This window comes from Bos indicus, chromosome 22, assembly GCF_029378745.1.
Source record: "Bos indicus isolate NIAB-ARS_2022 breed Sahiwal x Tharparkar chromosome 22, NIAB-ARS_B.indTharparkar_mat_pri_1.0, whole genome shotgun sequence".
NCBI classification, from domain to species: Eukaryota; Metazoa; Chordata; class Mammalia; order Artiodactyla; family Bovidae; genus Bos; species Bos indicus.
The window spans coordinates 14058072-14070890 of NC_091781.1; the positions used below are offsets into that span (position 1 = coordinate 14058072).

Here is a 12819-nt window from a genome sequence, read left to right on the forward strand (position 1 = left end):
ATGGGATTCTCCAGGCAAGAATACTGGAGTGGACTGTCACTCCCTTCTCCAGGGAATCTTCCTGACCCAGGGATTGAACCCAGGTTTCCCGCATAGCAGGCAGATTCTTTACCGACTGAGCCACCGGGAAGCCCAAGATCTCGCTAACTCTGGAGGGAAGGGCCCTCCAGGGGCTTGCCTTTCCAATGCAAACCAACCAAACCCCCACCGGCCCCCTTCATACAAAGCTCTTAAACTCCAGGCCACTACTTCCCTGCCCTTATCATCCCAGGGCCAGGTACCAGGTAAGGAGAGACAAACCCCTCCCCTCAGAGCCCAGTGAAGCTAGTCAAGCAGCCAAACCTCACCCACTCCTTCCCTCATGAACTACAACACAGGCTCTTGCCCACGTTTTCCTCTCCCCTCTCTGCCTCCTGACTGCCTCTGTTGCTTCCCCACGTGGCTGCCCGTGGCATGGGGTACCCCCTCCTCTTGGAATCTGTGAGCATAAAACATTAACTTTTTGAGGGCAGTCATCTCGTCTGCTGATCTCACCAATCAAGAATAATTTTAGGCACCTCAAAAAGTATATCATGAATAATAAAAAAAAACTCCCAGGTTAAAAAAAAATGTGATATACGTTTTAAAACATTCAGATGCTCTCCCCAAAGTCCCATACAGCACTAATGTTCTAATATTTCTTTCTAGAGGTTAGGGTTCACATAATATAGACAAAAAAGTTCTATTCACTCAGTTCAGGGGTCAGGAAACATTTTCTCTAAAGGGCGAGAAAGTATATATTTTAGGCTTTGCCAGACACGAGGTCTCTGGGCCTCTTATTCTTCTGTGTTGGTAAGTTGCACGAATCTTTAAAAATGTAATCACCACTCTTACTTCGCAGGTTCTGGCCCCATGGGCCATAGCTTGTGAGTCTCTGCTTTAGACAACAAGGGGAAGCCTGCGGAAAAGGATGTCTTGTGAAACCCAAAAAGTTTTACTGAACCCCTACTCAGTTTTACCACCACTCTATATTGTACACAACCGGAGAACCACACTTTTAAAGGTGTACAATAAACTAGAGTTTAGAACCACTTAGAAGAGGTTGACTTGTAAATGTCACACCAAAAAAGTAAGCTGAAACCATCCACTTCTGATCATGAAATAGTAGTCATGTAACCCTGAATTCACATTTGCATTGAAATAAAAGATTCCTGTGTTGAAAGAACCATCCTGGCTAAAGTCCAGGAGTCACAGACTTCACAGGGTCACAAAATAAAAAAATCGTTTACAAGGAAAGCAGAGAGACATTCTAATACACTTATACACTGTGGATTTCTCTAGAACCAAACAATATAAAATGAACACATGCAAGTGTAAAATCTTTCATAAGAATGGAAGGTATGTTTCACTTTCAAAAAATAGCTAACAGCAGTGGGAGATGGACTCAAGATGGCAGAGCAGGAGAGTGTGGTGCTCGCCTTCCCTCACAAACACATCAAAAATACATCTACATGGGGAAAAATTCTCACTGGCGGGTAATTGGAAGCTGGCAAAAAGATTCCTGTACAACCAAGGCTGCAATAAAGATCCACACGTAATTGGGTAGGGACGGAAGAAAAGTGATCAGGGCAGGACCTGTGCCAAGGGAGAGGATGCAGAGTAAAGGGGAGGATCCACAGGTGGAGACCCACCCTGGGGAAGAAGGGCTCTGAGCTGCTGACTGAGTGCACCAACCCTGGGGTCCTACCCAGGGGAGACAAGACTCTGGCCAGTTGGAGGATCACTGGGATGAACAGGAGGGCTGTGGGAAGCCTGGCCTCCAAGCGTGCACAAGCACGGGCTGGCCCGCCCCGGAAGCAGCATGAAGAGAGCAGACAAAGGACCGAGGGGACCTGGACTTGAGGCTGCTTCCGAGAAGAGGCAAGAGAAACAACTGCTGGAGTCTCCACAGGTGGTGCTTCAAGGTCAGACCTCTCTCCGTAGCTGACAGGAGCCAAGAGCCCCGACAGGACCCCCAGCTTCAAGCACTGCCCCTCTCTGGGACAAGGGTCCCAGTGCCAGGAACCCAGAAGGCACACACTTAAAGGGAAAGAGCTAGTTCCGGCCTGACCATCAGGGCTTCAGCTCTACAATGTGGGATCAGACCCTGGCCCTGTCAGGGTGGCCATGGCCATTGAGCAGCGGGGAAGTCCCACCTCACACCTGGCTCCAGCTCTAGCCTCTCCATCCCCTGCCAAGGACAGAGGTGTGAGCACAGCAAAATTTCTGTCCATGTCAAATTCAGATCTCCCACGAAAGGCCCTGGGCACACACAGTCTGCCTAGGGAGGCTCCCACATAAGGACAGCACTTCAAGATGGCAATTTGTAAATGTTGCGCCTAAATTTATAGAGGCAGAATAAGTTAAGCAAAATGAAAAGGCAGGGGAACAAGTCTCAAATGAAAGATCAAAAGACACCCCTGAAAAAAATACTTTACCAGATAAAAATTCAAAGCAATGAGTTTTTTTCAACGAATAATAAAACTGTCAACCAGATTAAGGAAAAGAGTAGATGAACACAACGAGAATTTTAATAAAGAATTAGAAAATATAAGAAGGATGCAACCAGAAATGAAGAATTAAATCAGTGAAATAAAAAACACCAGGAGTGAATAGCAGTCCGATACAAAAGAAGGCAAAAAGTAATTTGGAATACAAAATGATGGAAATCACCCTCAGAAAGGCAAAAAAACCCAAAAATGAACAGCTGAAGAGATTTGTAGAACAACATTAAACACACTGATATTCACATTATAGAGGTCTCACAAAGAGAAAAGGTGATCAAAAAGGTATTTGAGGAATTATACCTGAAAACTTGAAGAAGAAAAGAGATACACAAGTACAGGAACCAAGGAGGGTCCCAAGCAAGAGGAACCCAAACAGACCCAAATGAAGACATATCATAATTAAAATGGCAAAAATTAAAGACAGGGGAGGGGAAGAAGGACACTTCCGTTGCATTTTCTGTTGACCAGGTACTAACACCACCCCCATTTTCCAGATGAGGGAACTTAGGTTCAGTCAGGTTAAGAAACTGTGTCAAAATTATACAGCTAGTTAGGTTAAATTCCTTTAGGTGCTCCCATAACCTCCTGGATATGACTGTACCCTGAAATTGTTACACCGTCTTATGAAAGCCTATGGCTAGGGACCGCCCTGGCAGCTAGTGGTTAAGAATTTGCCTTCCAACGAAGGGGGTGAGTGAGTGATCCCTGGTCAGGAAGCTAAGATCCCACATGACTCACCGTCAAAAACTCGAAACACAAAGCAGAAGTAGTAGCGTAAAAATTCAATAAAGACTTTAAAAATGGTCCACATCAAAAAAAGAAAAAATCTTAATAAAGAAAGAATATGGGTGTACCTATGGCTGATTCTTGTTGATATATGACAGAAAATCACAAAATTCTGTAAAGCAATTATCCTTCAATTTAAAAAAATATTTTTTAATTAAAAAATAAAAAGAAAATCTATTGATAAATCTGTTTTCTCCACTAAACTCTAAGCACCTAGAGGGTAGTAAGAACTTCACCTTAATTATCACTTGTCCTAGCATCATTCAATGGTTGCTGAGTAGATATTTGATGAGTGAGTGAATGAACGAACAAAAGAACCAAAAACCAGTGAGAAGTCAGAAGAAGACTGGTGCCATACGGTAAGAAGTCACCAAGAACTTCCTCCAAGAGACCACTGAAGTTCCTTTCTTCTAAAGGGCATTTTTCAAAAATCTTGCCGTAACACAAAGGGCTCTAACAATTTTTCAGCAAACTAAAATGATAATTCTTATACAGCATATTTTTTCTAATTTAGGGAAAGAGTTAAATGTTGCTCCAAAAGAATTCAAGAAGTTAAAATTTAATTTGTCTGCTATGGAAGGTTTGCTGAAAGCTGATTAGCTCTTAATGGAAACACGCTTGCAATGGCTTGGTGCACCCTACTGTAAAATTAAGGTGAGAGAAGAGGACAGAGCTCTGGGGAGTTCACACCTTCCATCAGACAGGAAAACTAAACCAACACTCATGCAAACAATTTACCTTTCTGCTATAAACCCAGGAATAAGCTAGATTCACCAGGGCCCTGTGGTTTGTTTTTGTTGTTTTTTTTTTTTTTGATCATGCTCTTGGCCCTTATTTGAAGGGGAACAATAAATTCTCAATTGTAATATGTACTACAGCTAAGCTTTTGAAGAAGCCTTCATCTGCTAAGAATACCATAAAATAAGAACAATTAAAAAATAAATGTTGCACTTGACATAAAATGATTTCATGTTTCAATACTTATTGCTTGGTTCTCTAAACTCTTAATATGTACAATCTAAATTGACTATCTTTTTAAGAACATGATGCTAATGGATCTAATAAATTTATAAAAAATGGTTCACACTTATTTTTATATTACTAGAAACCTACTTACACATAAACCACTATAATATTGTAATTAGCCTCAAATTAAAATAAATAAATTTAAAAAACAGATATTAAAAAAAAATTAAGGCATCTACTCTTGATATCACTGAAAAACGAAACATTTTGCCTAAAAAAACCACTACTGCCAAGTCATTGGGGAAGATTTTATAGGTTAATACTTCCCTGGTGGCTCAGAGGGTAAAGCGTCTGCCTACAATGTGGGAGACCTAGGTTCAATCCCTGGGTTGGGAAGATCCCCTGGAGAGGAAATGGCAACCCACTCCAATACTCTTGCCTGGAGAATCCCATGGATGGAGGAGCCTGGTGGGTTACAGTCCACAGGGTCGCAGAGTCGGGCACGACTGAGCGACTTCACTTTCACTTTCACTTTCTAGGTTAATGAGTTACTGTTTTAGGCACTTGCCCAAATTATGGGTGAGCGAACTTGTTTCAGGCCCAGCCCTAACTTTGTTTTGGTGACGGTAAGCAATTAAACATAGAACAATCACAAAAATTAATCTCCTATTAGATCACAAATAAAATCAAATAATAAAAATTAGAAATAGAACACTTCATACAATCTGGTCACAATGCAAACTAGAAATAAATAATGGACAAATTTCACGTATCAGACAGGCAAAGATCAAACACTTATATACACTAATTCAATAAAATTTTAGCAGAAATAGGCACTCTCACACATATTTGGTATAGCCTAGACTGGGGGTAATTTGGCAACACCCCTAAAATTACAAATGCTTAGACTTGGGTTCCTGGTTTGCACACTGTAATCACCTGGTGGGCTTCAAAGCTACTGTTGCTGGTGTCCAGTTTTAGAGATGGTGATTTAATTGGCTTGGAATAAGGCCTGGGGTTTAGACTTTTTAAAACATCCCCAGATGATACTATGTACCCTGTAGTGAAAAAATTACATTTTCAGTATTTGTCTTATGTATGTATGTTCACAAATACGATAAATAACCTACTTCATCAGTCGCAGCTTTGTTTTATAATACCAACACATTAGAAAAACATAAATGTTCACCAAAAGACGACAAAATATGCAATATGCATAAAATGTAATATTATGTATCTGTTTTTTTAAAAAAGCACAGATGGTATGAGAATTATATCTCAACAAAGCTGTTACACTCATTTTTGGAAGAAGTGAAGAACGGTGCAGTCAGCACCCACCATCTACGTGAAAGGCACACACACCGGTCCAAAAGCGGCTGTCTCCTGGGGTGAAAACGTGCTTTTCTGTGTAAACTCTTTCAAATACTAAAATTTGAAATGCATTCTGTATTACCTCTTGAAATACATTTTAAAAGTTAAAATGAAACATAAAATCAGTCTGGTCATATTATTCTCCACACAAACAGAATCTTCATCAGCTAACAATCCAAGGGGCATAAAGGGAAATTCTGGAATGATGGAAATACTCTATCTTGATCATGATGATAATTCCACAATTGAGTATGTTTCTCAAAACTCAGAGACCTGCATACCTAAAATGCACATATTTTACTGTATAGAGACTTATACTTCAATAAAACCTGACGTTAAAAAAATTTTTAAAGCTTATGTGACAACCAGACCTCTTGACCAATGCTAGTGGGAATGTAAATTGGTACAACCAATAAAGAAAACTGCTTGGTAGTATCTACTGGATCAGGGCAAGCACAAGTTCTGTGAGCCAGTACTTCCACTCTAGAATGAATACTCAATGGAGACACATACACAGATCCACTAAGGAGAACATAAAGTAATACTCATGGTCATGCTACTCACAACAGCAAAAAAAAAAAAAAAAACAGGAACAGTGCAGACATTGTTACAAGTAAAACTGGATTAGCACGCTGTAGTGTATTTGTGCAATGGACAGCCAGGCAGGAAGTTTCCCTTTAAAGAGTGGCATTGCCAAGACCAAGAACTGATGGCAAAGAGCATGAGCAAAAAGCAAAATACAAATGGCCCTTAACCATATAAAGAAATATTCAACTTCACTCATGAAAAGGAAAATGCAAATAAAAATTACAAGAGAATAATCTATCTCATCACACTGGCACATTCCAAAATTTAACAACGAATTCTGATGGCAGGGTTGTAGGGAACCAGGCATCCTTTGAAGATGTAAAATGGTAAAATCTCCACATAGGGCAGGGGATTCCCCGGAGGCTCAGCTGGTAAAGAATCCGCCTGCCAATGCAGGAGATGCAAGAGACACGAGTTCAATCTCTGGGTCAGAAAGATCCACTGGAGGAGGAAATGACAACCCACTCCAGTATTCTTGCCTGCAAAATCCCACAGACAGAGGAGCCTGGTGGGCTACAGTCCACGGAGTAGCAAAGAGTTGGATATGACTAAGTGTACATGCAGAGGACACATACAGGGCAATGTGTCCAAATCTTAAGAAAAAAAAAAATTTAAGTACATTTATTTTTTGATACACAAATACCATAGCTACAGATTTATCCTGTAAGATGTACATGCATACTAAAAAATGATGCATGGATAAGATTATTCACTGTTCATTATTATTCTATCAATCCTTTGATAGAGCAAACAATGTGGAACAACCCAAATCTCTCTATTAGACATCAACGAGATGAAGCATGCTACATCCATACAATGGAAGGTTTTATAACTGTGAAACTCAATGTGGAAGCCCTCTATGTATCCATAAAGAAACAAAATTGGGGGAAAAAGTCATACGGTAGAAAAACATACATAATACGCTATTTGTGTGTGAGAGGGAGAAATGAGAAAATACACAGAGCTATTAGTTTGCCTTCGGACATAAAATGAGTAAAAGTAGTCAACCACACACAATATAATAGGAAGATGAGGAAAGGACGTGGTGGACAGAGGAAGGAACTGCTCTTCTCAGCATGTTGTATCTTTTCCCCAGATAGAAATTTATTATCCATTTCAAAATGTTGGACTGAAAAATCATTTTTTGGAAAAAAAAGAAAAAAGAAAGAAAATCTAGTTAGGGAAATAAAAACTTTCTTTCCCCCACCCCCACTTCAAGCTGTATGCATGGATTTTTGCAAGATGCACACAGGTTGGTAGGACCCACAGGATCTAGGACCTCCATTTAGAAAGATGAGGGGAGAGGGAGAGAGCAGGTGTGTGGTAATAGCCCTGTAATGCTTTGCTCTTGACCTCTGGAGCCTCAGTCAAAACCAACATGGGACAGCTCTTATTTTTATATCCTGTTTCAAGAGAAAAGGCAAACAGAAGAGAATAGTGAATATAGAAAGAGACTCTACAAAAGGCAAAAGTGATTATTAAACGAGGTTTGGGGGTGATAAATAATTTCAGTTTACAAAATTTTTAGGATATTTTTGTAGAACATTCAAAATGAATCTTGCCCTGTCAAACTGTTACACAGCTGTGTTTATTACAGCTGTAACATAATTTAATTTTAAAATCATTGTTCTCATTTTAAAACTTACTTGCTTAGGCTGAAATCTTTGCACATATATGCATTTTTCTCTAGAATAGATACTTAGAAGTAGAACTGAAGGCTGAAAGCTATGCACTTTTCACAGTTTAATTATAGTGAATAAATATTAAGAGGTTCCAGATTACCAGTAGATAAGTAAAAGCAAAATAAAACAAAATCCCATTTCCATCCGTAAGTTGGCAAAGATCACCGAAGTATGAATAAATACTGATAAAGATCTTCAAATAATTTTGATATATGAAAATGCAAATTTCAGTACAACACATACCCAATGATACTATCTATGATTGTTTAAAATATGACCACTACAAAGAGAAGCTATTTCAGCATATTCACATTGAATTTAAATAGCCCCTCAAAAGTTCAAGAAGGACACCCACCAAAATAATAATAAGTATTATTATTTTGGCAAAGATTTGTGTATCAGTGGTGGGGAATAAGGAAGCCCAGGGTACCACTTGGTTATATTACTGGAATTTAATATAAAAATAAGATACTCAAATATTAATTATGCAAGGAAAACAAACAAAAAAGTTTATAAAAATTAATCCACTGAATTCTGCTTGTAAATCTTTTTTCAAAAGAATAAACTGACTTCTAAACCTAGGGTCTAATCATTTTAAAATAAAAAGATTTTAGGTCATCAATTATCTGTTTCTACTTCACTATACTTTTTCCCCTCAATATGAAAAAGTCCAATGTATTTAATAAAGAATTGGCAAGAAGAGGAAGTAGTCTCGAAAACATGTCTCATGAAAGAGCACGAGTCAACTTAAAAAAAAAGAAATACAATCCATTCAATCTAATGAAGGGATAAAATTAGTACATAATGAGTCCAGGAAAGAAACAACTACCTGAATTTGGCTTTAATTTCTAACACAGATTCACTCTTCAGACTTAAATTTCTTCTGTAGGAAGAGAAAATGGTGCCTTCTAAATCAGAAATTTTGGAAGACTCACTGGACAGAAACACAGGATTAAGAACTGCCAAGGACATAAAAGGGTTACTTAAGTGTTCTCCAAGTTCTTTTGCAATGTGACAGCCAGACTACATGGTCACATTTACATGTCACTCTCTGGAAATGAACATGGCCACCCACAGGACATGGGCCTGAGTTCTGCAATAGCACCAGCACTGTGGCTGACCTGTGACTGGGTCAATGTACACGCCAGGCATGGCACACCCCCTGCAAAGGTTGTCTTAGTTCAGACTGCCACTCAATACAGATACTCTGCAAAGAGCCTTTCTTGTCCAGCATTAATGGTCGTTCATCACTATGTACAGATGTGAGAGTTGGACCATAAAGAAGCCTGAGCACCAAAGAACTGATGCTTTTGAACTGTGGTGTTGGAGAAGACTCTTGAGAGTCCCTTGGACAACAATGAGATCAAACAAGTCAATCCTAAAGGAAATTAACCCTGAATATTCATTGAAAGGATAGATGCTCAAAATCCAACACTCTGGCCACCTGATGAGAAGAGCTGACTCATCGGAAAAGACCCTGATGCTGGGAAAGAATGAGGGCAGGAGAAGGGGGCAACAGAGGATGAAATGGTTGGATGGCACCACTGACTCAATGGACATGAGTTTGAGCAAATTTGGGGAGATGGTAAAGAAAAGGGAAGCCTGGTGTGCTACAGTCCATGGGGTCACAAAGAGTCAGACAAGACTGAGTGACTGAACAAAAACACCACCACCACTATGCAGGACGGGTAAACAGCACACTGGCTGAAATCCAGGTGGCTGCAACTGTGTGGTTTAGTTCTTTAAGAAAGACTGAAGGACAGCTCTTCAGGTGCACTGTACCTACAGGTACAGGATCCAAACCCACAGGGTCAGACATCACCCACACAACCCACACAATCAAGATCGCTGTTCCTCTTTGAAAGCGACAACTGTTCTGCCCTTCTGCAGACCTGGGTGCTCTTTGACCAGTCTTTGCTTGCAAGACTGAAGCAGTTGCCGCTGCTCTAGCAACTAATTTGGTGTCATCAGAGGTGGTGTCTTCCATAAAGGCAAAAAGCTTTCAACTACTCAATGAAAGTATGTCAACTTAAAATAGTTGAAAAGTTACAGTCAATAAATATGACAGGGACTTAATAAATAACCGTTCAGTACAATGAGTTAACAACTCACTTTTTAAAAAGTACATGTGCTCATATTTTCTCTTCAAAGAATTTATAATCTTAGGGCATTATGGATTCCACAATATGCAAACCCCAGCAAAGAATAAAGATATGAGAAGAGAATCCAAAACACCATAGATCACAGATATTACAAGCCATAAAACATGACAATTTATCACTTTGGTAACCAAACTTGATTCTTGTATAATCTCATCATCTTTAACACTTTTCAGAACACATAAAATTCACTTTATAGATGAGAAACAAAAAATGAAAGTCTGCAGTGACAGTACCTGGTAAAAGTCGGGTTGTGCTCAGTCATGGCAACTAGCAGCTTCAGAGCATATGCTGGTACAGGGTCCGGCTGCGTGAGGATGTGTTCATATCTGAAAGGACAACATGATTAAAAAGCACTCAGTGCTTTTCTCATTGTAGGTTTCCTCTGATCAACAGAAACAATATTCCAAGAGTTTCTAACATGTTTCCCAAAAAAGCAGATACTGAAATAAATGTATGAGCTACACCTGCACTTGCCAGTGGTGGTCAGTGATGCCACTCACCTACCACTCAAGAGCATGGGCGCTGCTGTGGGTGCTGCTGCTACTAAGTCGCGTCAGTCGTGTCCGACTCTGTGCGACCCCACAGACGGCAGCCCACCAGGCTCCCCCGTCCCTGGGATTGTCCAGGCAAGAACACTGGAGTGGGTTGCCATTTCCTTCTCCAATGCATGAAACTGAAAAGTGAAAGTGAAGTCGCTCAGTCGTGTCCGACTCTTAGTGACCCCATGGACTGTGGCCTACCAGGCTCCTCTGTCCATGGGATTTTCCAGGCAAGAGTACTGGAGTGGGGTGCCATCACCTTCTCCGACATGGGTGCTGGAAAGATTCAATGAGACAATTCAGCTAAAATGATCAGTACAGTCTACCCACATAAGAAGAGACTCAGAAATTTTAGCATTTGTGTTGGGTGTCACAAAACTACCTCACATTCAGAGACTCTAGAGGACTCATGAGAACCATGTATGGTTGTACTCATAGTACAGACTTAGTACAACAAAGGCACAGAGCTGAATCATAAGGGAGACAGACACGGGTGGAGCTGGAAGATTCCCTGTGCAAGCTTCCTCAACCTCTCTCCCTTCCACAAGGGGTCACACAGCATGCTATTTCTCCCAGCCATCAAACTGCAGCATGTATGTGTGATGTTACCACCCAAGGAAGTCCATTACAGACTCATGGGACCTCAATAATACTCAATACTCAAGGTATTATTGCGTGGGGCTGGTCACACAGGTAACCTCAGTTTAGTCGCTTAGTCATGTCCGACTCTTTGTAATCCCATAGACTGTAGCACATCAGGCTTCCCTGTCCATCACCGACTCCTGGAGCTTAGTCAAATTTATGTCCATCGAGTCCGTGATGCCTTTCAACCATCGCAACCTTGGTTGTCCCCTTCTCCTCCTGCCTTCAATCTCTCCCAGCAGCAGGGTCTTTTCCAGTAAATCAGTTCTTCGCATCCAGTGGCCAAAGTATTGGAGATCCAGCATCAGTCCTTCCAATGAATATTCAGGACTGATTTTCTTTAGGGATGACTGGTTTGATCTCCTTGCAGTCCAAGGCATGCTCAAGAGTTTTCTCCAACACCACAGTTCAAAAGAATCAATTCTTCGGTGCTCAGCTTTCTTTACGGTCCAAAACCCACATCCATACACAACTACTGGAAAAACCATAGCTTTGACTAGACGGACCTTTGTTGGCAAAGTAATATTTCTGCTTTTTAATATGCTGTCTACATTGGTCATTGCTTTTCTTCCGAGGAACAACTGTCTTTTAGTTTCATGGCTGCAGTCACCATCTGCAGTGATTTTGGAGCCCAAGAAAATAAAGTCTCTCACTGTTTCCCTTGTTTCAAGTGATGGTCTTGATCACTGCCTCCTGTACAGTGTCACGAACCTCCATCCATAGTTCTTCAGGCACTCTATCAGATCTAATCCCTTGAATCTGTCTGTCATTCCACAGTATAATCATAAGGCATTTTATTTAGGTCATACCTGAATAGCCTAGTGGTTTTCCCTATGTTTTTCAATTTAAGTCTGAATTTGGCAATAAGGAGTTCATGATCTGAGCCACAGTCAGCTCCCAGTCTTGTTTTTGCTGACTATATAGAGCTTCTCCATCTTTGGCTGCAAAGAATATAATCAATCTGATTTCAGTATTGACCATCTGGTGATGTCCATGTGTAGAGTCTTCTCTTGTGTTGCTGAAAGAGGGTATTTGCTATGACCAGTGCATTCTCTTGGCAAAACTCTGACAGCCTTTGCCCTGCCTCATTTTGTACTCCAAGGCCAAATTTCCTGTTACTCCAGGTATCTGTTGACTTCCTCCTTTTTGCATTCCAGTCCCCCATGATGAAAAGGACATCTTTTTTGGATGTTAGTTCTAGAAGGTCTTGCAGGTCATCATAAAACCGTTCAACTTCAGCTTCTTCAGCATTAGTGGTTGGGACATAGACTTGGATTACATAGGCAATGTAACATGTATCAAAGTCCTAGACTTTCCAAATGGAAGCAGGCATCTGGCATAAACCATGTCATCTGCACAGACAGTTTAGACACAGTGGACTACATACCCTCATTAGCTAAACACTGACGGGAGGCTCTCTGGGAGCCTGGCTCCAGGATGGCAGCCAAGGGCCACCCTTGCAAGTAGACCTTTCTCAGAAGAGCAGTCTCAGGCCTGCCATGTCAACTGTTTTCTGCACTGCATGCTTATTTATACCCTAGAGCCTGAAGTGCAAAGT

General features: G+C 40.7%; 1 protein-coding gene across 11 annotated transcripts in view; it reads right to left on the reverse strand.

Moving 5' to 3' along the window:
* The window catches only part of ULK4 (unc-51 like kinase 4), a 521313-nt gene that overhangs the window by 315331 nt on the left and 193163 nt on the right, over positions 1-12819 (reverse strand). For all 11 annotated transcript variants that reach the window (XR_011562944.1, XM_070776132.1, XM_070776127.1 and 8 more), the window contains one exon: positions 10314-10406. Coding sequence is in view for 10 of the 11 variants with exons in the window: in XM_070776132.1 (XP_070632233.1) it covers positions 10314-10406 (93 nt within the window). In the remaining variant the exon portion in view is untranslated. The remainder of the gene's footprint in view (positions 1-10313; positions 10407-12819) is intronic.